The sequence below is a fragment of the Vespa crabro genome, chromosome 2 (assembly GCF_910589235.1).
Source record: "Vespa crabro chromosome 2, iyVesCrab1.2, whole genome shotgun sequence".
Lineage (NCBI taxonomy): Eukaryota > Metazoa > Arthropoda > Insecta > Hymenoptera > Vespidae > Vespa > Vespa crabro.
Window position 1 is genome coordinate 14,271,694 of NC_060956.1, and position 26,153 is coordinate 14,297,846.

At 28.2% G+C, this 26,153-nt stretch overlaps 3 protein-coding genes across 12 annotated transcripts; 2 read left to right on the forward strand and 1 right to left on the reverse strand.

Moving 5' to 3' along the window:
- The first annotated feature begins 13 nt into the window (after positions 1 to 13).
- On the forward strand, positions 14 to 10,702 carry LOC124421565 (dnaJ homolog subfamily C member 13). 5 transcript variants are annotated; one of them, XM_046956886.1, is made up of 19 exons: positions 14 to 231; positions 298 to 376; positions 739 to 1,006; positions 1,806 to 2,651; positions 2,951 to 3,394; positions 3,526 to 3,936; positions 4,037 to 4,602; positions 4,695 to 5,610; positions 5,692 to 6,048; positions 6,120 to 6,311; positions 6,397 to 6,909; positions 7,043 to 7,621; positions 7,729 to 8,158; positions 8,230 to 8,512; positions 8,593 to 8,806; positions 9,132 to 9,317; positions 9,401 to 9,541; positions 9,633 to 9,873; positions 9,964 to 10,702. In XM_046956886.1, exons 2-19 carry the CDS (start codon positions 309 to 311, stop codon positions 10,074 to 10,076), a joined length of 6,768 nt encoding a protein of 2,255 aa, XP_046812842.1. In that variant the 5' UTR covers positions 14 to 231; positions 298 to 308; the 3' UTR covers positions 10,077 to 10,702. The 5 variants fall into 5 exon arrangements, with proteins under 5 accessions (XP_046812842.1, XP_046812844.1, XP_046812843.1 ...); XM_046956887.1 differs by having other exon boundaries at positions 27 to 87; XM_046956888.1 differs by having other exon boundaries at positions 14 to 376; positions 3,026 to 3,394.
- A 279-nt stretch (positions 10,703 to 10,981) lies between these two features.
- LOC124421568 (tyrosine-protein kinase receptor torso) lies at positions 10,982 to 20,719 on the reverse strand. 6 transcript variants are annotated; one of them, XM_046956901.1, is made up of 19 exons: positions 19,010 to 19,123; positions 17,556 to 17,620; positions 17,346 to 17,428; positions 17,199 to 17,228; positions 16,188 to 16,319; positions 15,971 to 16,097; positions 15,790 to 15,897; positions 15,563 to 15,633; positions 15,301 to 15,463; positions 15,040 to 15,200; positions 14,832 to 14,958; positions 14,599 to 14,735; positions 14,288 to 14,516; positions 14,027 to 14,199; positions 13,790 to 13,919; positions 13,643 to 13,698; positions 13,346 to 13,560; positions 12,920 to 13,057; positions 10,982 to 12,841 (listed from the first exon to the last, which is right to left on the reverse strand). In XM_046956901.1, the coding sequence occupies exons 5-19, from the start codon at positions 16,272 to 16,274 to the stop codon at positions 12,715 to 12,717; spliced, it is 2,049 nt and encodes a 682-aa protein (XP_046812857.1). In that variant the 5' UTR covers positions 16,275 to 16,319; positions 17,199 to 17,228; positions 17,346 to 17,428; positions 17,556 to 17,620; positions 19,010 to 19,123; the 3' UTR covers positions 10,982 to 12,714. The 6 variants fall into 6 exon arrangements, 5 of the variants coding, with proteins under 5 accessions (XP_046812857.1, XP_046812855.1, XP_046812856.1 ...); XR_006941694.1 differs by lacking the exons at positions 17,346 to 17,428; positions 17,556 to 17,620 and adding an exon at positions 20,561 to 20,719 and having other exon boundaries at positions 13,504 to 13,560; positions 19,010 to 20,442; XM_046956899.1 differs by lacking the exons at positions 17,346 to 17,428; positions 17,556 to 17,620 and adding an exon at positions 20,561 to 20,719 and having other exon boundaries at positions 19,010 to 20,442.
- LOC124421566 (kinesin-like protein Klp61F) lies at positions 15,379 to 26,019 on the forward strand. Its single transcript, XM_046956892.1, has 18 exons — positions 15,379 to 15,480; positions 20,910 to 21,062; positions 21,166 to 21,313; positions 21,403 to 21,552; positions 21,625 to 21,785; positions 21,874 to 22,023; positions 22,138 to 22,374; positions 22,459 to 22,834; positions 22,929 to 23,200; positions 23,279 to 23,418; positions 23,502 to 23,575; positions 23,639 to 23,983; positions 24,054 to 24,281; positions 24,360 to 24,539; positions 24,639 to 24,813; positions 24,903 to 25,024; positions 25,159 to 25,395; positions 25,481 to 26,019. The coding sequence occupies exons 1-18, from the start codon at positions 15,443 to 15,445 to the stop codon at positions 25,592 to 25,594; spliced, it is 3,300 nt and encodes a 1,099-aa protein (XP_046812848.1). The 5' UTR covers positions 15,379 to 15,442; the 3' UTR covers positions 25,595 to 26,019.
- The last annotated feature ends 134 nt before the right edge of the window (positions 26,020 to 26,153 follow it).

The following is a 26,153-nucleotide window of genomic DNA, read 5'->3' on the forward strand; positions in this document are numbered from 1 at the left end:
CTGATTCAACATGGCTGCTCCCAGGCCAACGGAAGTCTTCAAAATGACATTTGTTTGTTGAATTGCAAGAAAACGCGTTAAGATTTCGTTAGTTCACGCAGTTAAATTATTATCGATATTCACAAAAATTGAATTGACATTTCGTTTCACATATTCGTATTCTAATATAAAGACTCACACACGGTTTTTCCTATTCGTTTTGCGAATGTTCTCTAACACTACTTGGCAGATGCAAGTATTGTGCAGTGTTTTGTTATTAAAATATTATTTAAAACTGTATCTTTGTTGCGTCTTCAGGACATGAGACAATGATGCCACTAAAGGATAACCAGGATCTTGCATGCTTTCTGGTCACTAAACATTCATGGAAAGGGAAGTAAGTCTATGTACTTTGTTTTGTTAGATTAATTTTCTATTATCTTAAAAAGATTATTTTTTCATTATTCATTCTTTTAGTAAAATTATACGATACTATATAAAAATGATTCTCTAATAAAAATATTTTATTAGCACATGTGCTTTATATAAACCATTATCTTTAGATAAGAAAGATAATAAAACTCTCTTATAATGTTAACTATATTATAAATATTCAGATATATTTAAATAATATGCAATATATTATATATAATATATATATAATATTTATTTGATAAAACTATAAAATTCATATCTTTGAAAGTTTAAAATTTTTTATTTGGAAATACATAAATATAGATTCTATGAAATGTATTATAGGTACAAACGTATTTTTTCCATTGGATCCATGGGTATTACGACATATAATCCTGGGACCTTAGAGGTTACTAATAAATGGGATTACTCTGAATTTATTAGTATACAACCTACAAATAAGCATCAGTTGGGTTCCTGTGAATTCAGCATAACTATGCGGAAAGAACGTAAAGTTGATACAATGAAATTTAGTTCAGAACATAGAGCACATTTGTTAACAGAAGCACTCAAATATAGAAATCAGTTCGCAGAGAAATCAAAAGAAATTTTGGTGAGTCATCAGTTATATACGTGTTCTCCTATATTGAAATTCTGTATTAAATTTCAATGGCACATCTATTATCATGTTAGCCATATGGTCATGATACACCTATGCATGGGATAGTATTATGTTCTATCTGTTCTTTATCATTAACACATACATAAGTGTATATATATATATATATATATATATATATATATATACACGCATCTGGGTGTCTTTACATGATATTTTTTTGCATAATTCACATTTACATGATTTTCTGTACATATTTTATTCAGAAGTTCTATTTATTTTTTCACAATTGTAGAAGCTTACATTAATTAGTTTACAGAAAATGTCATGAAAATTATGCGTATTCAATAAAAGAAAAAAATATTTCTATTCATTTTTCTCAGCAGATTAACTTTCTTTTTACGCGTTTATTAAACAAAATGTTTTTAATAAATGTACTTCTATATTTTAATTGATTTTTTGTATAATTTGCATTAATTTAACACAAGTTCTATATTTTTTGTGAATCAATTTTTACATGATTTTTTTATATGACTTTTTTGCATAATATAATTTCACCATGTAAAAAGAGATCCAAGTTTATATATATATATATATATATATATATATATATATATATATAATTTCTTTTATGAAGTAATTTTTAGAAACATATATTGCTTGTTCTTATGTTAGCGTAATAATATTTATATAGCAAAACAAAAGATTTTTAAATTACATACTATAATAAATAAATATTACAATTGAATATTATTAATCTTATTAGATAATAAGATATCTTCCTTATTTATAGAAATATCATGCTGTTAAATGCCATTGGTCTGATACAACATTACCAATAGTATTGGAAGTAACTCCATATAGTCTTGATCAGCTGGATCCTACAACGAACATGCTACTTTCCAGTTATTGTTATAAGGACTTTGAAGGCATCGCTACGATGAAAGACTATTCTAATGGATTTGTGATTGTTTGTGGTGGATTTGGACGTTTACATCTTTTTGCATCTTCTCAGATAGAGGAAATAAAAAAGAAACTATTGGAATCAGCAATAAATAATCTAGGAATCAATATAAAAGTTTTAAAAGAACCAATAAAAATGAAAGATTTTCTTGCACAAAGATTAGGCAAATTCAGTAGTGATGAACATATAACAAGCGGATCAGAATTTACTGTTCATAAAATTTCACCTAGATATAAAGAACCACAAAAAAGAACACTTTGCCTTTCTGATACTTGCTTATTGGAAAGGGATCCACAAACATATAATATTTGTACTCTTAGACCACTATCAGATATTTTTGCTCTTATTCGTGATAATAAAAATCCACAATTATTTACGATACAATATTTAAATGGACAAATAAGAAGTTACACTGCAACAGACAGAGATTCCCTGTTAGCTTCATTACTTGATGGTGTAAGAGCATCTGGAAATAGAGATGCTCATGTAAGAATGCACCCAATTGCAAGAGGAAAAAGATTAGGACCTCTTAATTTATCTGTTGATGAAGAAGTAGAAATATCCCATGTTAAATTCTTACAACAACCACCAGGAGGACGTACTTTTGCAGAAATTTTGGAAAGGTTTAATGCTAATATACCGTATAGTGGTCTCAATTATTCAATAACTCAAGATGTAAGAGAAAATTCATATTGATAATTATAATTAAGATATCTCTCAGTAAACAGTTTGTTTTAATATTTTAAAAACTAACAATATAGGCCTACAGTACATTGAAGCGGTTACAATTGATCAAGACGGAAATATCTCGGGATCTATACTTGACATGAGTACTAAATATTTCGTAATAAGAAACAACTATTACTTGAAACATAAATATCTCTATGACATCATTAAAACGATTCAACTGAGGTATTTCTGTCTGATATCATACGTAGAAAACATGCAAACTGAGATTTTTTCCCTTTGTTCAGGACGGTACACCGCTTGAATGGACTGTACCAAGCTTACAGCTTCAACTGTACAGTGTGATGAATAACTACTTACAGGGACTTTTTACTGAGAATAAAGAGAAAATTATACTTGCTGCCTTAAGCACCTTAGTAAATAAAGAGCTAGAAGGGAATGATGAGATCGAAGCACAGTTTCATGCTATACGAAGATTAGTAGCAAGTAAAGTTGGATTCACTGCATTCACCTCTTTTGCTGGATTTAGAGAAGCTATTGGTACTAGAGTTGTAAAAGCATTAAAGAGAGAAGATTGTGGTGTTACACAGGCTGCTATAGATTGTATATGTGCGCTTATGCAACCAATGCATGATGATTGTGACCTAAGGCAAGAACAATTAAACAAAAGCAGTCTTCTTAGTAGTAACAAATTTTTAGAAAGTTTACTTGAAATGTGGATTAATCATATTGTAAGTATTTCAATATATATATATATATATGTATATATATATATATATATATATATATATATATATATATATATCTTTTCTGGTCTTGAATTACAAAGAAGGACTTCAAGTATATACTTTGAACATTTCAGAATCATGGCACTGGTGCTTTAGTAGTTTCTGCCATGCTTGATCTATTAACTTTTGCATTATGTGTACCATATAGTGAAACTACAGATGGCAAACATTTTGACAACCTTTTAGAGATGGTTGCAGCAAGGGGTAGATCTCTTTTCAAATTATTTCAACATCCGTCACTGGCTATTGTTAAAGGAGCTGGTTTAATAATGAGAGCAATTATAGAAGAAGGTGCACCTGAAGTGGCTGCAAAAATGCAAGAACTAGCTCTTGCTGAAGGAGCTTTACCAAGGCATCTTTTATATAGCCTCTTTACTATCGGCAATGATAGTAGACTTCTGACACATAGACAACTATGCAGACATTTAGTAGGATTATGGGTGACAGGACATCCTACAGCTATGGGATTATTAAAACGAATTATGGTAAAAATATCATTTTTTTTTATAGTTAAAGAGATTACAAACTTTTATATTCACTTACATGTATCTATATTGTTCACAAAACTTATATTATCTTCTATAGCCCGTTGGTTTACTAAATTATTTAGACTCCGATGAAAAAGTTCCTGATTCATTTCTCGAAGAAGAAAAATTAAATAATCGTGATAATTTAAAAATAGCAATAGACCATGCATCGAAAAATAAAAAAAGTCCACAGTGGATTATGATCGAACGCCAAGTGCGATTAGTAGAGAAGCATGTGGAACATGCTCTTCAACATTGGGGTGCACGCATTGGTATAGAAAGACAAGAAAAAATCAAAGAACGTCCAATAGTCTTAAGAAAACGCAGAGAAAGAATTAAGTCTGAAGCAAATTGGAAATTGTTTTATTATAAATTCAATCAAGATCATTCGTTACCTAATTTAATATGGAACCATAAAACAAGAGAGGAATTAAGAACTGCTCTCGATCATGAAATACGTGCATTTACCTCGGATAAAGAATTAGCAGGTGGAACCTTAATTGCATGGAATTACAGAGAATTTGAAGTGCAGTATCAGTGCCTATCAGATGAAGTCAAAATTGGAGATTATTACTTGAGGCTGCTACTAGAAAGAGATAGCCCAGAAAGTCCAATTCGAAAATCGTAAGTAAATAAATATACGATAGTATTCAAATGTATTTAAAATGTAAGATTATATGATAATAAAATTTTAACTCTTTTTTTTTTATATATAGGTATGAATTTTTTAATGACTTATACCATAGATTCTTGTTAACAACAAAAGTCGAAATGAAGTGCCTTTGCTTGCAAGCAATGACTATAGTGTATGGACGATATTACGAAGATATTGGACCATTCTCAGACACAAAATATATAGTAGGAATGTTGGATCGGTGCACCGATAGAATGGAGCGTGATCGATTAGTTATGTTCATAAAGAAACTCATTCAACACAGAAGAAACGTTAAAGAGATAATGGATCAGAATGGTGTACGAGCGCTTGTAGATCTTTTAACATTAGCACATTTACATACTTCTCGTGCTGTGGTACCCACGCAAACTAATGTCATAGAAGCAGGTCCACAACAAGAGAGGATGATGGAAAAAGAATGGTATTATAACGATGGCGATACGCGTAAGGGTCCCATAAGTCTAAAGGATCTGAAAGATTTATATACGACAAGTAAGATAACTTATAAAACAAAGGTTTGGGCACAAGGATTGGATGGATGGAGGATGATATCTCAAGTACCACAATTGAAATGGACTTTAGTTGCAAGAGGAATTCCAGTAATCAATGAAAGTGAATTAGCAACTTTGATTTTAAATATCTTAATTAAAATGTGCGAATACTTTCCAAGTAGAGATGCAGACGATGCTGTGATTAGGCCATTACCACGTGTTAAACGTCTCTTGTCGGACCTTCAATGTTTACCACATATTGTACAACTCTTATTGACCTTCGATCCCGTATTGGTCGAAAGAGTCGCTACATTATTATGTGAAATAATGCGTGATAATGCAGATGTCTCAAAAATTTATCTCACTGGTGTTTTTTACTTCATATTGATGTACACTGGTTCCAATGTTCTACCTATAGCAAGATTTTTACAATTGACACACACCAAACAGGCTTTTAGAAGCGATGACGTATGTGTAATGTTCCAATAATATTATTTTCATGATTAATTTTTTAAATATTATAAATGTACATTGTAATTATATCTTTAGAACATATCTTCTGACATTATGCAACGAAGCATTCTTGGTCAACTTTTACCCGATGCCATGGTGAGCTATTTAGAAAATCATGGTGCAGAGAAATTTGCACAAATATTTCTAGGTGATTTTGATACTCCGGAAGCAATTTGGAATGCTGAAATGAGAAGAATGCTTATTGAAAAAATAGCCGCACATATTGCCGATTTTACCCCGAAATTAAGAAGTCATACTATGGCCAAATATCAATACATTGCTATACCTGCTGTGAGGTATCCACAATTGGAAAATGAATTATTTTGTCAAATATTTTATCTTCGACATTTGTGCGATACTGTAAAATTTCCGCAATGGCCTATACCTGAACCTGTAAGTCGAGGTTACAGATCTTTTTATATTATATCGTGATACTTATATTATTTATTACTACTGATATACAGGTGCAATTATTAAAAGACGTATTGAATGCATGGAAAAAAGAGGTAGAAAAGAAACCACCTTTAATGACAGTTGATGAGGCTTACAAAGTATTAGGTTTGCCTGTTGGAGAACAACACAATGAAGCAAATGTTAGAAAGTCATATTACAAATTAGCTCAAATGTATCATCCTGATAAAAACCCTCAAGGCAGAGTAAGTACTAAGTTAGCATTAATAAATATAGCTTTTAAAACAATTAAAATCATACGATATATAATATATATGTTTTTCACTTTAGGATAAATTTGAGGCAGTTAATCAAGCATATGAATTTTTATGTAGTCGCAGCTGTTGGACTACCGATGGTCCGAATCCTGATAATATAGTACTTATTTTGAGAACACAAAGTATTCTTTTTCATAGATATACAGAAGAACTTAGACCATATAAATATGCCGGTTATCCTCAGTTAATTAAGACGATCAAATTAGAATCGGATGACGAACGTTTATTTTCAAAGTCTGCACCATTGTTGGCTGCTGCTAGTGAACTTGCATATCATACGGTTCATTGTTCTGCTTTAAACGCGGAAGAATTACGAAGAGAAGATGGTTTAGAGGTTTTACTTCGTGCCTATACTCGATGTGTTTCGGTTTTGAACAAATCAAGTAAACCTAACGATATCGCAGTACAAGTATGTATGCACATTACCAAATGTTTCGCTGTTGCTGGGTCATTTAGTGGATGCAGAGATAAAATTATAGAGTTACCACAATTGGTTAAAGATTTATGCAGAATATTACATTTCAGAGTAAGTACTTTGATAAATTTAACATTTAATATTTTGTAACATTTATTATAAGACAGCTTGTACAAAGTTTTAATATAGTCGAATTTAATTATTATAAAATGTGATCTAATATTAAATCGAATATTTTTAACAGCATTTGACAAAATTATGTTCGGTTGCTACCGAATGTGTTTCATCGCTTGCTACAGATAGCATTCTACAAATGGAATTATTTAAATCTGATGCTTTGTGGCATCTGTTGCTGTTTATGTTTAATTACGATTATACATTAGAAGAAGGTGGCGTCGAAAGAACTCAAGATGAGAATAGACAAGAAGTTGCTAATAATTTGGCAAAATTGGCTGTTAAAGCTTGTGCCAGATTGGGTGGTTATATGACAGGAGAAAACAAAACACCTAATAATCCTGTCACAGTGAATGCTTTAGAAAAACTTTTAACGCCTTATCTTGCTCGTCAGCTTAGCAAAGATAAACCTGAAGAAATATTAAAGACATTAAATTCTAATTGTTCAAACCCATATTTGATTTGGGATAATGGAACTAGAGCAGAGTTAAACGAATATCTAGAAGCTAAGCGATTAGAAAGATTGAATGGTAACGAAAATTTTGAACATGATTTCAGTAATTTCAAATATAGTGCTCATGCTGGAGAATTAATTATTGGTGAAATCTTTGTTAAAGTATATAATGAACAACCAGTTTTTCCTATAGAGGTAAAATTATTAATATTATTTGTTTACTATAAGTTTTTATTATAAATTTTCTTATTATATTTTTTCTCATTGTATTTTTCTTATTATAAGTTTTTAATATTTTTCAGGATCCAAAAAGCTTCACAATAAATTTGCTTGAATTTCTGTCCAAATCATCGGATTATTTAGCTTCTCTTGGAAATGTTACTTTAGGAAAGGAATATAAAGAAAAGTTGGAACACGTTGTAATGGCTTTGGAAGCATTAAGAAATGTAATTAAAAATAATCCTGGAATAGAATTACAGTGTATGGGTCATTTCAAGTTATTATTTGGATTAGTTAATTGTAACAATTGCAAATTAGTGCAAAAAAGTGCGCTTGAGGTAATCAGTAATGTAACTAAAAATCAAGAATGTGTCAGTGATATTGCAGCAAATGAAGTGATAGTACATTTACTATTATGCCTGCATAGTCTAAAAGAGTATCAACTTCTTGCATTAGAAACTTTATATGCACTGATGAGTTCAACGAAAATCGTAAAAGATGCACTGGCTAAAGGTCAGTGTAAATATATTGAAAAAATATTCAAAAATAAATGAAAATAATTCTTTGATAATTAATATTCTTAGGAGCTGTTGTTTATGTCCTTGATTTATTCTGCAATTCAAGTAACACTCAGGTACGAGAAACAGCGGCTGAATTGCTCGCCAAAATGTCTTCAGATAAACTGGCTGGACCAAGGGTAAAATTAGATCTATCTAAATTTTTACCCAGATTATTTAGTGAGGCAATTCGTGATTCACCTAAACAATGTGTACACATGTTTGAAACAAAACACGAAAATCCGGAATTAATTTGGGATGATGAATCTAAAGGACGAGTTTCAAGAATTATTGCTGAATTGAAAGATGAGTATGTTCTATATAATTTAATTAATAGTGATCATTGAAAATACTATATATTGTTTTATATTATAATAATTTTTTGTACAGATATTTCGCATTGCAAAGACGAAATCCTAGTGTGATAATGAAGTTACCAGAGACTCAAAATAATATTGATATCGCTACAAATGAACCTGTAGTAGGCGGCGTATACCTCAGATTATTTATAGCTAGTCCTGCATGGGCTCTTAGAAAGCCTAAGGAATTTTTAAGTGAACTTATGGACACTATTCTAACACTTATGTCTAAGGAAAAGACTGACGTAAGAGTTACAAAATAATTAGCTGAAAATATCAAGTCACTTTATCTTATATATGAGCTGGTGATTGTGAAAGTGATCTAAGTCATTTGAAATATTAAGAGACATTTTGTCACGCGCTATTCTTAAAATTTTTAAATTACATAAAAGAATTATTTTTGTCAAGGATAAATATACTTACTTTTACTGTTTATTTATTACAGAAAACTAATTTTTAAATAATTCAAACTCAAATGTCAAAGTATTTCAAAATGAAAAATATATAACAGATCACTTTTATAATCACCAGATCATATATGAATGTGTTTATAATAATATATTTTTTCAGCCGGAGATGTTAGAGCTTACAACACAAGCTTTGGTGTGTTTATTACAAGTGCAACCAATATTAGCAGATCAAGTACCATCGTTAGGCCATATACCACGACTATGTAGACAAATGGCAATGCAGAACAATCAACCTTCCGTATATAAAACAGCAATATTAATATTACACCAATTAGCTACCAGCGAGGTAAATTAATTTGTTATTACAATATAATGATTCTAGTTAAAAATTACCGTATTATTATATTTTGTTTCTCTTCGATTTTTTAGATTTGTATATCATCTATTTGTCAAACAGAATGTATAAGTCCATTAAAACATGCTATGCAATCCAGACGAGATATGATAGCAATAGCATGCGAAACTTTAAATAGATTATTTTCAACGAATGAAGATAGACTTATTAAACAGGTATGTTATATCGTGAAGTATAGATATTAATAATATACTTTGTAATTAAATAAAAAAATGAAAATAGAATATATGTTTGGATTTTATTTAGGCACTGGAAGCTGAAATGGTGCCATATCTCTTAAATATATTGGAAGGTCGACTAGATGTTATCGATAATCCTGCTACAACAAAAGCGCAAATAGTGAAAGCTTTGAAAGCAATGACGAAAAGTTTACTTTTAGGTGAAAAAGTCAATGCTATACTAGAAAAATCTAGTGTCTGGGCAGAATATAAAGATCAACGACATGATTTATTTATATCCAATACAACCAACTCAGGCTATTTAACAGGTAAGATAAGATTTTGAAATTTGTATTTATGTTTAAATATAAATATAAATATCGCGAATGGAAAAATATATATTTTCGATTATTCATCAGCTGGAACACCAGTATCTGCTGGTTATCTAACAGCAGGGCCCAGTACGACACTTACCACAGGTCCACCACCAGTTGACAAAGAAGATAGTTTAATTAGAAACGATAGCATCTGATATAGGTAGCATCGAAAGTCGTACAAAAGGCAGTGAAATTGTCAATGATAAAATTTCTGTCGGTCTATCTTACTGATATAGAGAGACTACATTGTCTGTGATTTTTGGCTCTTTAAAGAAAGGAATATATTAATTGAATAATATTCAGTTAGAGTTACTTTTCTTATTGTTACTATTTTATAAGAACACGTCATGTCTTTCTTCTATAAGATTTAAAAGTAATGTCTTATTATAATTTACATAGTTATTTTGTAAATCATTTGTTTTTTAAATCAAACTTAACCAATCCATATATAAAAATTCGTTCGTTATCAAACGTTTCCTCGAAATAATTTTCATATCGTACTTGATAATCATATAATATGATTTATGTTTATTATAAGCAAATGTATACTTATTAACGATCGCAATATGATCTTGTATAAAATATTCATTAATAGTATTTCTCAGATAATTGCATACCTATAACTGAAAATATTATTGATGAATGAAATTGCAAATATGTATGAAAAAACTTTGGCCTGTCCATTCTTTGAAATTGTCACTATGCATTTTTAATTATTCGCAGTAAAATCAAAATAAAAAAAGTAATAATAAAAAATTAAAAAAAAAAAAAAAAAAAAAAAGAAAAAAAACATAATCATTTGTAATACAACAATTTCCTCTGTGATATCATTCTTACAATAAAAGGAAGATTGAAATTCACAGATTATGAAAGTACATTTAATAAGTAATAACATTTCATAAATAATACGGAAAACCACATGCATATGTATAAATTTTTGTGTTTTTACTTTTTTCCAGCATTGATGCAATTATAAATTTAATTATAAGAATGTATGATTTATGTTCATAGAAGGACTCATAAATCTATCTAATTTACAGCTATCAAATATTAAAATGACTTGTACATGATTAATATTTATTTTTATGGCCATTATCACTACATATTACCGTCACCATTATTTGTATAAAATATAATATTTGTGTTGGAGTCTTCTTCAACGATTTTTTACAGAATAGTCGCAGTTTAAGTATTACGAAGTATTCTCGTTAATCGTTAAATATAATTGTTTAGATACCAACGTAAATTTATGGAACATTGATTTATTATGTTTGATCTATAATATTTCCGAAATATAATAATATATTCGAAACAAAGTCCATGAGAAAAAAGCCTGAGTATAAACGAGAACACTGCTCTTCACATTTCTTTGATATATCGTAATGTATGATTTTTTGTCTTAACTCTTTTTTTTAATAATATAAAAAATGTACATTTTTAACTGTATATCGTAGAACTTATAAAGATAATCGTTGCATCGTAAAGATATCCCATGAAGCCTAACGATTAAAGAAATTTTCCAAGTAAGCTGTACATAGTCTTAAGGAAGGACAAAAATAAGATTACAGAATAATTGTAACTATTGTTCACAGATAAGATATACTTCTCTCGGTCGTGTTACAAAACTTTTTGATGCGTTGAATGCGAACAGGAAAACATCTTAACATTTGAAAAATTTTGAGTTATATAAACTTTTTATATTATCCTTTAAATATAACTCTAACTATGCGTACAAAAAAAAAGAGGGATATCTTCTATTGGTGATAAGATCTGTCCGATGGATCTAGTTCCATATTCAGACACGATCTCTGTTTCATATCAATTATTAGTATATTGTAATAAAGCGATATATTAAAAAAAAAAATATGTCCAAAATATTTGTCTGTACTTTAAAAGGTACCATCAAAAAAACACACGTTACTTTTTCATTTGTCATCTAATAAATCAATCCTATTTTTTACTTTAAATTGACGAGTCGATTCGCGTGGATTTTTTTTCTGTTTTTTTTTCCTTTTTTGTCTTTTTTTTTTAATATCAAAAATAAAAACGCAAAGTTCCTCTCGCAATAGCAAAAATGTGCCTAGCTGATGCAGTACAGATATATATCTCTTAAGTATTTAAGATAAGATGTTCTGCGTATAATCGAGTTCCTTGTACACTTTCTTAGCTTTTATCTTTTATCATGCATCAATCGTTTCTCTACGATCAGAATCGGCTCTTCAATCTTAATGTTTTTGTCAAGAAAACATTAATCATCATTAATTGATAATGAGATCTTCAAATGGTAGGACGTATATTATGTGTATAATATTGTTAAAAATCGCACGATTGAAAATGAAGTACGAAGAAAAATCTTACAGTTAGTTACTTTCTGTCAATGTAAATTTGAGTTATTAAAATTGAAAGATATATATATATATATATATATATATATATATATATATATATATATACATACACACACACACACATACAATATTATTAAACACTATACATATACACTCGCGCTCTCTCATACACAAAGTCATATACACGCGTATATGTATAAGGAATTATATCACAGATTATTGTACGTAAAAATAATTACGAAATAAATGATTTTGCACATGGTATGACTTTCTCAAAAGGTAATACATAGTAATGACTTTAGTACTTGATGATAATAGTTATTCTATCCCTTCTTGTTATAATGATAACAAGAGAATTAATTCAATCATTTATATAATTTTCTTTAGTATCTCATCAAAAAGCACTGATCATTTTTCTTTTTTTTTTGTTGACTTTTTGTGATCTTTAACTCAAATTTAAATATTTATTGTCAGTCCAATTATTAAGTAACGTATCTAGATTTTTCTTCAATTCCGTAAAAGTCGGCCTGCTTTGAGGTCTAAGATGCCAACAAGAATACATTATATTGTATCTAGACAAAAAATTAAAGCACAATGGTAATAATCTAACTAAACATTAGATAAAAACATAACATTTCATATAAACTCACAAATTTTCTCCACAATTTGAAGGTTTTTCCATTCTATATCCTGTTTTTAAAAGCTTCAAGATATTATTCGTAGGTACATCAGGATATGGAGTGCAACCTAATGTAACTATTTCCCACAACAAAATACCGAAAGACCATCTGCAAATATGCATGTATACTTATTACTTTGCTATTGATAATGATATATTTTAAAAGTAAATACAGTATTCGAATTATTACTAACTTTAGCATTTTTTTTTCGTAAGTGATTAATATTTTAACAGAAATAAAAAGGAGGAAAGTTGTATTATTTTCCTCATAGAAAATAAATAAATAATTTTTTTTTTTTTTTTTTTTACTATAATTGATATTAGAAAAAAAGAAAAGAGAAAAAACATACTATTTTCTATGAGAAAAAGTAATTATTCGATAAATTTAAAGAATTACACATCACTATGAGTTGTGTATATTTGATGCGTCAAAGCCTCGATCGCCATCCACTTTAATGGCAATTTACCACTTCCTTCTTTCTTGTAAACATTTTCTTGATAAATATCACGACTAAGACCAAAATCTGAAATCTTGACAATATTGTCAGAGCATACCAATATATTTCGTGCAGCCAAATCACGATGCACTATTCGATTGGTAGATAAAAATTCCTACAGATAATGATTTATTATGTTTTGTGAAATAAATAAAAAAAAATTGTTAATGTATAGATTATTAAAATATTGATATTACCATTCCATTAGCGATTTGCCTTGCAAAATTTAATAAATCGATCGCGGTTACGTATTCTGTAATCAAATAATTATTTTATTCTGTAATTAAATGTTTCTTTTTATTGTTTACTTTTCAAGATAATAATTACATATTAATTCGACTTACCTTGTTGAATATCATATAAACGATTTTCAACAATTCGATTACCTTGATCATTTTCATAATTATGAAAACATTGTTCAAATGTAAATTGGGATTTATGATCGAAAACACCATTCATCGTATTTTTCCATATCTGAAACAACGTGAAAACAAAAAAGAAAAATGTTTACTTAATTATCAGTAACTGATCTTCATATTTACGTACTCTAAAAGAACGAAGAAAGTGTTTGAAGTGTCAACCTTTCTCAAATACGTTTGTAGATCACCGTTGCAGCAATATTCCACGATCAGCAATGGTTTGTTATATATTGTACAATATCCAATCAATGAAACTATATTTGGATGTTTACCAGCTGATTTCATAATCTGAATTTCTTGATAAAAATTATTTATATCATCCACAGTTGGATTATCTTTGTAACGAATAAATAATGTTTCATTAGATACTTAGAATAAAATATACAAATATATTTGCAAGGTATATTTAGATAATGTTAATACCTTTAAGCCCTTTAACTGCCACGTTAATAACAATACCGAAATCATCTTGAAGCGTTCCAAGTCTGACGATCCCATAAGCACCAATTCCAAGAATATTTCTTAATTTTAATTTTTTCGGAGATAATTCAAACTTATCCAATGGCAAAGTAACTTTTTCATCTTTAGACACATTCTTATCTTCTTGCAATAATTTAAGTGTATTTGTAGGAAATTCTTTTTGATTCAAAACCTACATTCATAATACAGAAAATAAGGTATAAAGTTCGTTTTATTTTTTTATTTGATTTGATATGTGATTTTTAAAGGATTACCCGAAAATTCGTATATTGTATACAACATAGTTTTTCTCTTCGTTTACACAGGTACATGCAAATTATCATCAATATCAAGACCGTCATTAAAATCGCTAACGATATCATGATTTTTTGATAAAGACTGTATTCATTTACTAATTGAGAAAAGAAAAAAAATTTAACGAATTAAGAATCAATTGATAATAAATGAAGTAACATTTTGTTGATATATGAAAATTCATTCTATTTACCTATCGGTACACTACAATCATTTATCTTCCAAGATATCGGACTAGAACCACCGACGGAATCAGCGATAATACTAACTTGATATTGTTGCTCCAATTTGATATTTAAAAAATGAGCCTCAGTTGCATTCTATATAATAACAAATTTCACAAATTTTTAAATAGTACTGTAACGATCTAGGGAGAAATAGAAATTGATCGTAATACGAACCCCAGGTATCGTTAGAAGTATTTTATTTTCTCGAAACGTTTCCAATTGAATCGTATAATTATCCGGTTCTTTGCTAGGTTTATCCCAATTAACGGTAACATCGTAAAGACCATCATGTTTATAAATATCTATTACGCGTAGTCCTTCGACCTTCTGCGGAGCTGTGATAAAATATCGTAAAATAAATATATATATATTTCTACGAAATATCGAAGATCACGTTCATGTTATAAATGATTTAACAATTTAGCGTGTACTAACGGCAAATCCTTAAATTATTATGTGTTTCCAAACAAGAAGGTGTGACAAATGTTAAGGTCGTTTGATCGCTGAATTTCTGATCGCCACCGTTCACAGAGGAAATATATATCGTTGTATTCCGATCAAATTCTAAATTTTTAAGATGGAAACGAAAAGTCGGATCCTGGAAGAACATCCCGAGTAAGTAATGAAAACTAATTAATTATTATCTAATTTTATTTGTTATAACGTTATAATATAGTTTTATTTTCTTTAAAATTACCTTTCGAATTACAAAATGTCTTAAATCATGTTCGTACTGCCAATACAAAATATTATAATCGCAACTCAAATCTGAAATATTACAAGTATTATACCATACACGTGTTTGCATATATACATATATAAGTAGATGTATTACGATATATTATATTTATGTTATTATATTAAAATTCGTAATAAAAAAACAAGTTATTTGCTTTTATGACGCAATATATACATTAGCATTACCATCCGCTGGCTCGAAACGAATGTCTGCAGAAAGTCGACACACATCGGTTTTATCTATTTCTATTTTCAACAAAGACACGTTCGAAACTTTCTTCGGTACATAACTAACTGAAATCAATCGAAATACATTTGTTTACGAAATTAAAATTGACGTATCATGTATTTGAAAAGAGTAATTTACTGTCGTAAGTTGAAAACCAATCTGATACTTCTGATCGAGATACACCATGTCGTATTAATCTACTCAAACGAAATCGATAAGATGTGTTCGCTACTAAATCAGAAAAGGACGAGAATTTGCCATCGCTCTGAAAATAAGAAAGTTATTAACAGTCATATACTTTTTTTCCTTTTTCTTTTTTTTTTTTTTTAATCAAAGTATTAATACATTTAATTACAATTTTTACTGTCTTCCAAATAAGATCCTTTGAACTTTGCTCGATAATATATGTTCCAACATTATGCTTAATCATGATAGAATCCATTCCTCTACATTTTAAACTGATGTTTGCATTCGCATCCTCATTTATCTATGAAGAAATTCTCCCAAATTATAAAAGAAACGTTAAAATCCGTGGATCATTTTTTCCGGCAAAGAAAAAATTGTTTAAAACAATACAATGCGAATAATAACAATAATCTTTTTACATAACATTTTTATTTCAATTTTGAAACAGAGTTAAAACGATAAAAAAGAAAGAAGCAATTAACTTGACTATGCTTTGAAACAGCCGATTGAATTATTACATAATTCATTATATCTCATCGAAAGCAAAGTATTTCGCAATTTTCCTTTAAAATAGTGTACTATTTGAATACTTATTATGGATCGTGGGCCCATTAATTCTTTTTGTTTTCATTCTTACATCTGTCGGAAACAATAAGTATAAAAACTAAAAGTTACAATGTCGATCTTTTTATATTTTCGAGATGTAAACCTGATATCAAATATACAGGATTTAACAAAACTATGCAGCAAAACTTTAGAAATGGATTGCTTTTTTGTAGAAAAGAAAAAATAGGTTCTATCATCATTAGATCCAAAAATGCTTAATTTCTAAGTTATAAAACTTTCAAGTATGATCTCAGTGCATTATACGTTAAGTTTATTTACTAGAATTATGATATATTCTATTAACATTTCCTTATGGAATAAAATTTTCGACATTTCCACTTAATCCTCCTTAAATTTCCCATAAGTTCGTCCTTCTCGTACGAGGAATCTATTTCTAAAGTTTTACCACGTAGTTTTATTACACCTTGTATATTATACGCATGCATGTGTGTGTGTGTGTATGTGTGTGTGTGTGTGTATCAGTTGTCATGATTTAATATCTTTAATATCTCATTAATAATAATATCTTTTTTCCTGGCTCATTTTAAAAAAAATTACAAAGAAAAAAACATACCTTATGACGACAGGCACTTTCACATAACTCCTGAAAAATAAAAAGACTCTGTTATTGATTAATACGAAATGATAATAATAAATAAAATTAACATTGAGGAATGGGAGAACAAAAAACATGAGAATAAGTACATATAAATATACATACGAAATGAAAAACTATGAACGCGGTAATTTTTCATTGGTGCCTATGACACGTTTCAAGATAACGATTTCAATGACGAAAGACATCTGAAAAAAGCATGAAACGCAATTTCTTTCACATAACTTTGTTTTTTATCATACCCTTTAATATATTTTTAACAGATTTTACATTATGCAAGAGAGAGAGAGAGAGAAAAAGAGAGAGAGATCGAACCTGTGCAAGAATATCGATGAATTTCACAGCTCGAATTCAATTCTCTTCTCTTCATCGTTTCCCTTCTATATCCACATCGTTGTATGTATATAAAATATGCATTGACGTCGAAAAGGTCGTTGCATTAATGGATAGAATATTTTGTACGAAAGATATCTCGCCCGAGACGGTAAAATTTGCAATTTTCAAAGAAAGAAAAAAAGAGCATATAAAATCACCTCTGTTACAATGTATTATTATTAAGGATATTGTTTTTATGGAAAACAAAAGATCGCAATGATTGTCAAATCTTCAATCCTTTTTTACTTAAGACGTTGAAAACGTTCCTCGTAGTGTATTTTTTACTTTTGAATTTCAACGACTTGAAGAAATTCATAATAATTTCAAAGAAACTTTCATACTACTATTTTGAAATATCATATAAATCATTTTCGATACGCAATAATGATCAATGCATCCTTCAAAATGATTATTTTTTTTATAGAAATTCGATTTTTAAAATTCTCTCTTCGATATTTTAATATGAAAAAAAAATCATCGATATAATTGCGAAACAGAAAGTTTAGATTATAATTTTTCTCGTAACAAAATTATGATTTTGATCGACATATCCTCAATTCATACAAATTGATAACGTATGATTACGTTAGATAATTGTTATAATAAAAGATACATAATTTTTGTTTTCGCATTAATACAAACAAAGAGACTTATCAGATTTTTTGATTTATTGAATGAAAATTATTGATGATTCGTTCAAATAAAAAAAAAAATAGTTTAATGTTTGAACATAGAAAATCTAATACATCATGAAAATAATGCAATATGTATATATATGTTTCTTAATAAAATTTATAAAATGCGTATATGCTCGATATTTACAATCTGCTTAAATTCAATGTGTACTTGATAACATCCAAGTCGCGTGGCAAAACAATCGGCAAATAAACAACTCTAACTAATAAAAAAAAATGATTGTTCAGTTTTAACAGAAATTTTGTTCAATTTACAATAATGTGTGAAATTAATGCAAATATGTAATTTATCTTTATAATATTTCTTCGTCAACAACCGATTCTATCGTTTCTATGATCTACATATATAATTTATCTGTTTTACAGCTTAATAAATAATAGAATACAAATTTTTAAAGATTCGTCAAAACGTTATGTTGACGCAGGTGTTGAAGTGCAAAGCATGCGAGGCATACATTTTTCTTTTTTTTTTTTTCTTTTCGTATCTTTGAAAAAAAAGGTACGCAATGATACGAAGAACGAATGAAAGGCGATCGTTCAGTATCTATAAAACAATTTCTTCAAAATCTCTCAATGAATCCAAGAATGTCCTTTAATTTGATATCGAAAAATATTTTACAATGAATGCTCGAATCGTCAAAGAAATTATCCAAAAAATTTGCATTTTGTTTTTTTTATCTCTATATTTCATACACTTACGTTCGAACAAAGTGCCAGACAATCGTCAACTTGAAAGGCATTCACGAAGGGCGATGATAGATGATGGTATATCAGTGAAGTCGTCAATAAAAGAATTGAACGAAAAATGTAATTATTTATCATCGTCATCAATATGTCGTCGTTTTAATTAATAATTTAGAAAGTATATAAACTTGCACTTGTATTTCCATGCGATTAGCATGACTCACGTGTCACAAAAATAACGTGTTAAAAAAAAGAAGAAAAGAAAAAAGAAAAATAAAAACGAAAAGAAAAAGATCAATGCGTGATTTATCAGATTTACTAATCTATACTTTTAAATTATCTATATTTTCACGTTTAATGATAAACGTTCGTAGACTGCCTTTCGTATATCTCCTTTAACGCGTGAATGGTTACAAACTAAAATGTATTCGCGTATTTCATGCAAATTAAGAACGCGATTCCCCCTTTAAAGAAGCGCGAGTAATGTTTTATTCGAACGTATTTAAAGTTGTATCCCCTACTACACACGATTCGCTTTCGTAATATTGCTTTAAACTCGTATTTATGGCTTCCAATAAGTGAAAATCAAATAAAGGTTCTTTTTCTTTCATCGCTTTGATGTGCCACCCTTGTTTTTGTGCTCTTGATTCATTCTTGCTTATATCATCATTGTCGTCTTTGTTATACCGTTGTCTTTGTTTGTCAAAAGAATATAAAATCAAAATATTTCCAAAATATTAAAAAATTTAAATATATTTTTAGAGGATCAGAAATAGACGAATGAAAAATAAGCTTAGTAATGATTATTATATTGGATAAAATATTTATGAATATCTTCTATCTTATACATATATCAGTATACTTCTCAATTTGTTGCCTTTAACATCATTATTATGCATGTCGATTTCATATTTAACTTAAACTGAAATTCAGTTTTAGAATATAAGCTATAAGAGTTATGCATGAAGTAAATGCTAATAGATAAGTAAATTCTTTTACTAGTACATTTATCTTTAATAAATAAAAATATTATATGATAAATATATTCACAGTATTAAACTCATAAATAAATATATGAAATGTATAAATAATGAAAAATGTTGAAATTAAACTTTTTTACTTTGACAGAACTGCATGTTCGGTAACAGACTAGTATTCGCAGTCGAAGATCGATAAAAGTAACTAATGCTGTCACAGGGAAGGAATAGTATAAGAATAAAATTTATTCAATGTTATATTATATTATTAAAACGATTTACATCGTATATCATGCAATAGCTGGACTGCATAATCTGCGATTAACCTATATACTGTTATATTATTTATTGAAATAATATGTTCATTCATTTTGAATAATTCGCATTTATGTAATGAAATAGAAATACTAGACAAAATAACATGATCCCAAGCATATTACAGAAAACAGTAAGTTGTACGTCAGTGATCATCTGAAAGAAACAAATACTCGGTAAAACGAATTTACTGTGTCAAAAAATATGCGTAATACCTATCGTATTTGTAATATAATTTTCTATTTAAGTCAAATAATATGTAATATTTAAATACCTTGAATATTTTGTGATATTATTTTCAATTTGTCTACCTTCTTTTCTATAATTTTTTCTGACAATCTACTAAAATATACTCGTAATAACGAAGACAATATGACAATTTTCACAGGTCTTATGATATACTCTGTGAGTGGTAGCTCGTTTATAACTTATTTATATACTCAGAGATGATTGGTCAAGAATGAAGAACGATGATTGGTCCATTGCGTTCATTATTATGTTATGTTCAAATTGGATGGGTTTATGAACGCGATTGCCTACCTTGGCGTCACTCGCACGAACTATTCAATTTAAATTTTGTAACGGAAAAGTTAGTGTCATCAAACGCGCGTATGTGATTACAGAAAGGAGGTATTACCAAAATCTGAAACAATTTATAAATATAGAAGGTTCTATCAAAGAGAAGGTGTACGATTATCAAATATCAGAAAGATGAATGAGACGCGCACTGGAAAAAAGGATAAAAATCAACATATACAAGTGTTTGTACGAGTCAGGTGCGCGAAAAAAAATATACTATTTTATAGATTAAAACAATTTGTATTTGTATTGTAAAAATTTTCTTTTTATCGTGTATAATAATTTCTTTTTTTTTACCAGGCCGATAAATAATGCAGAACGACTTGGAAAATCAGTGTCAGTGGTGGAAGTACCATCGAATAAAGATGTAATAATACGTGAAAGACCGCAAGATAAACTTTCAAAAAAGTTCACATTTGATAAAGTATTTGGTCCATTATCGAAGCAGGTATGTATATTGTTTTATAATTTATATGTGTTTTTTAAAATATTTTATCATTACAATTGACTTAGTTTAGTTTATATTATATATATTAGATTGATGTATACAAAGCTGTTGTTAGTCCTCTATTGGAAGAAGTTTTGGCTGGATATAATTGTACAGTGTTTGCATATGGACAAACTGGTACAGGAAAAACTTTTACTATGGAAGGCGTCAGCAATGATCCAGCTTTACATTGGCAAAGTGTAATTTATTTAAATATTCAACATAAATTAGTTTTAATAATATATTTATAAATTAATTCATATGTTGTTTAGGACACAACTGCTGGAATTATACCGCGTACCTTAAGTCATTTGTTTGACGAACTACGATTATTAGAAGCTCAGGAATACACAGTACGAATCAGTTTTCTAGAACTCTATAATGAAGAATTATTTGATCTTCTATCACCCAATGATGATGCTTCAAAAATAAGGTAATCCTAATATACTTTAATTTATAAATTTATGAATTTTTTTAAATTACATATTTAATAACATTTAAATAACATATTACGTTATTAGATTATATGAAGATACATCAAGAAAAGGTGCTGTTATCATTCATGGTTTAGAAGAAGTAACTGTACATAACAAAAGTGAAGTTTATAAGATCCTTGAAAAAGGATCAGAAAAGAGACAAACAGCAGTAACATTGATGAATGCTCAGTCAAGGTTAATATAATATCATGCATTGTTATAATAATTACGTTTTACAAAATTTATGGTCTCAAAAAACTCTCTATTCTACATAATTTTTCATATTAATAATCTTCATAATTATTTTAGTCGATCACATACAGTTTTTTCAATCACTGTACATATCAAAGAGAACACTGTTGATGGAGAAGAGCTCTTGAAAACTGGGAAACTAAATTTAGTAGACTTAGCAGGAAGTGAAAATGTAGGTAGATCTGGTGCAGTTGATAGAAGAGCAAGAGAAGCTGGTAATATTAATCAATCTTTATTGACTCTTGGACGAGTTATAACAGCATTAGTAGAAAGAGCACCACATATACCATATAGGTATATATGATAAAAAATTGTATGTTATGTTATTACATTTATAAAATTGTTTTTATATAAAATTAATATTTTTAATATATATAGAGAATCTAAGTTAACGAGACTTCTTCAAGAATCACTGGGTGGACGTACAAAGACGTCTATAATTGCGACGATATCTCCTGCTAGCATAAATCTGGAAGAAACTTTATCAACATTAGACTATGCACATAGAGCAAAAAATATTACTAATCGTCCAGAAATTAATCAAAAGCTTTCTAAGAAAGCATTACTTAAAGAATATACAGAGGAAATTGAAAGATTAAGAAGAGATTTATTAGCAACACGTGAAAGAAATGGTGTTTACCTTGCACAGGAAAATTATAATGAAATGCAAAGTTTAATAGATTATCAAGGTAGAGAGATAGAAGAAAAAATAAATCATATTAAAGCACTCGAAGAAACAATGCAAAATAAAGAAGTAAGATTTTTTTTAGCTACTTTATAAATGCATTATAATTTCTTTTATATATTTTTTGTTTTCTTTTTTTTTCTTTTTTCTTTTTTGATTACAGAAATTATTCAATGATTTGCAAGTAGAACATTATGTACAGACAAACAAGTTGCAAGAAGTGGAAAATAATTTAGCAAGTACAACTAATGTATTAAAATCAACTAAAAATCACTTGAAAATGACTAAGCAAGAAAGGGATGAACAAAAATATCTTGTAGAAAATCATGTATCAACTGAAAAAATATTATTATCCCAAGCAAAGACACTTTTGAATGTTGCAGATACAGCAAGTACAGATACTTATAAATTACATGATAAAATCGGTCGCAAAACGTAAGTAAATAATCGATGTTTATTTTTCTTTTTATAATAATTATTTGACGAAATTACATTTGTTTTATATATGTATAGGAAAGTAGAGGAAGAAAATGAAAATCTTAGTCAACAGTTCCAAAATAATATTAAAAATCGTTTCCAAGATATTGAAAATGATCTTTCTGTTTATACACATGAATTGGTACAATTTTGCATGTCTCTGAAAACTCAAATTGGTAAAAGAAAGATTCTTGTTTATCAAAAGTATATTGCAGTGTAAAAAAACTTATATGCTTATGTAAAATTTATATATGTTTAGAAACAGTTACCAGTGAAGGATTAACAGCAGCCAAACTTACTACTAAGAAATTAGCAGAGGACATAGATAGTTCTGTAAGTTATTTAATTGCATTTTCAGTATATTCAATAAAATAATCATTAATAATATATTTTCAGTATACTGTTTATGAAGAATGGTTAAAAAAAGAAATTGAAGTTGTTTCCAATGTAACTGAAGATGAGCGTAATCGATTAGACGAATTTTCTAGAAAATTAGTATCTAGAATTGAAAGCTTGGTAAAAACAAAAATAGCGGAAAATTTAAACGTTTTAAATGAAAGTGTTTCACAAAAACTTCAACATTTAGCAACACTAGCAAAAACATCTATAAACGAAATGTGTAATTATCAACTTACAGAATGTAATCAGTTATGCAAGAACATAGAAGAGATAGAACAAACTGTTCAAAATGTACTGCATAATCAAGGTCAAACTATACAAGAAAATCAACAATTTGCAAAGGTATAAAAACTTAAAGACATATGTATCATACTTTTTAGATATATAAATTATAAATATAAAATTTTTTTAGATGTTCGAAGATGTATATCTTCAATTCAATAATCTTCGCAAAAATGAAAACCAAAGACATATCGCGGTTTCTGATATGTTAAATCATGTAAATAAAACATGCAATAATATTAGTAATAAAATTAAAGATGACTACAAATTGAGTGTAGATAAGAAACAAAGTTTACAAGACAAGTTAGAAAATGACTTTACGATTATCGAAAATGATGTTGCTTTGAGTACAAAAGAGGTAATATTATTTTCATAATGCGATTTTATTGAGAAAATTTGTTAAATAAGAATGAGATACGATATTCATTTATTATAGAATAGGATATTGGCAGACCAAATTTTGGAGCAAAGTGTTACTCTAACAGAAGAAATACAAACAGAATTATCGGCAAGATCGAATGCGTTAGAAAAATATAAAAATGTTTCGGAAGATCATGCTAAAGCGTTGAAATATAAAACAGAGAATGATAGAATCGCTTTTTCTACCTTAATTAATGTAAGTTCAATTATTAAAATAATGGAAATTATATAATTTCTTGTTTATATTTTTATAAAATCATATTATATATAATTTGTTCTTTTTTATTTTTAATAGAATATCAACGAAATTACAGAAACTACATATGCTAACACACAAGTTGGAAATAAGTTAGAAAGTCGAAGTACAGAATCAATAGAATGCAATAATAGAATCATTGCACAACTACATACGACAGAGCATGAAATCGAAAAATTCCTGATTGAAGACTTACGACATGACGTAGCGACAGGTTTTTACTTTCTTTCCACATAATATCTTATATAAAAATATCAGATTTTATTAAATTACTTTTTACTATTATTTATTTTCATCGTTTAGGTTTAACACCTGCAAGAAAAGAATTTCAATACCCTCGTCATCTGACTGCAACTTCTCCGCATGAACGTATTCTTCAAAGATTTAGGGAAATTAGAAAAAATATAAATACTTCAGAAAGTGATGTAAGTTGTTACTTTTAATACATAATCATCTGTATAATTTTGACTGATTTAATTTAATCATAATAATATATGTATATATATATAAAAGACGTAATATTAATTTTAATATTATATAAGACGTAATATTATTATAGGAAGACACGATTCTAAATCAATCATCCGAAAATGAAACGATCATTTCATCGCCTCTTTTTGAAAACACAGTGATTAGTGCGTCAACACCAATTTTTAATATAAATGGAGAATTACCAGATAAAAGTAATACGGTTAAATACAATATTGTCAGGGCTGCTTCGGCGTCAGATATTTCCTTAATTCCAAGACCAACTCTTGAAACTAGTATTCAATCCGAACCTGATTTATGTATAAAGGTAAGTATTCATTAGATTTGGAATAAACGATTGAAATAATTTTTTCTATATTAATTATATAATATCGTGTATACATATTTTACAGAACCATGATAAAGAAAACGACAAAGATGAATTTTTAAAACCAGACATGATGAAAAGCAAACGATTATCAAAAACAAGGTGTTCGAATCGAAAAGTGCTTGGATCATATAACTGATAATACATTTACACATACATTATACATATAGTAAAATAAAACTTTAGAGATGTTTAAAAAAAAAAAAGAGTATCACGTAATCATACAATTATTCTTTTTATCTTTTTTTTACATATGAATATATATATATATATTGTACTTCATCAGAATTTATCATATAATCCTACTTGAGCAAATGTATTGTTTTTGAATGTTTCATGTTTTTTCATTATATTAATACAATAGATATTGTACATATAAATGTATGTGCACAGGTGGAATGATGCTAATAAGTTAATAAATTAACATACACGCGAAAAGGTACTGTATTATTGCTAAATATAAGATTAGTACCTGACAGACTCTCTGTAAGATATCTAATAACACTGAAACATTATTCATTTTATGCATTTACAAGGTGATAAATAAAAATTGTAAATTTTTTAGATTCTGTCAAGTTTAATGAATGAATTATTTTCAACAAAATGAAAAAAGTGCACTGTTTTACCGTGTACTTTTTATTTTTATATTTTCTTATAAAAAACGATAATATATATTATTAACGTGACAAATTTATCAA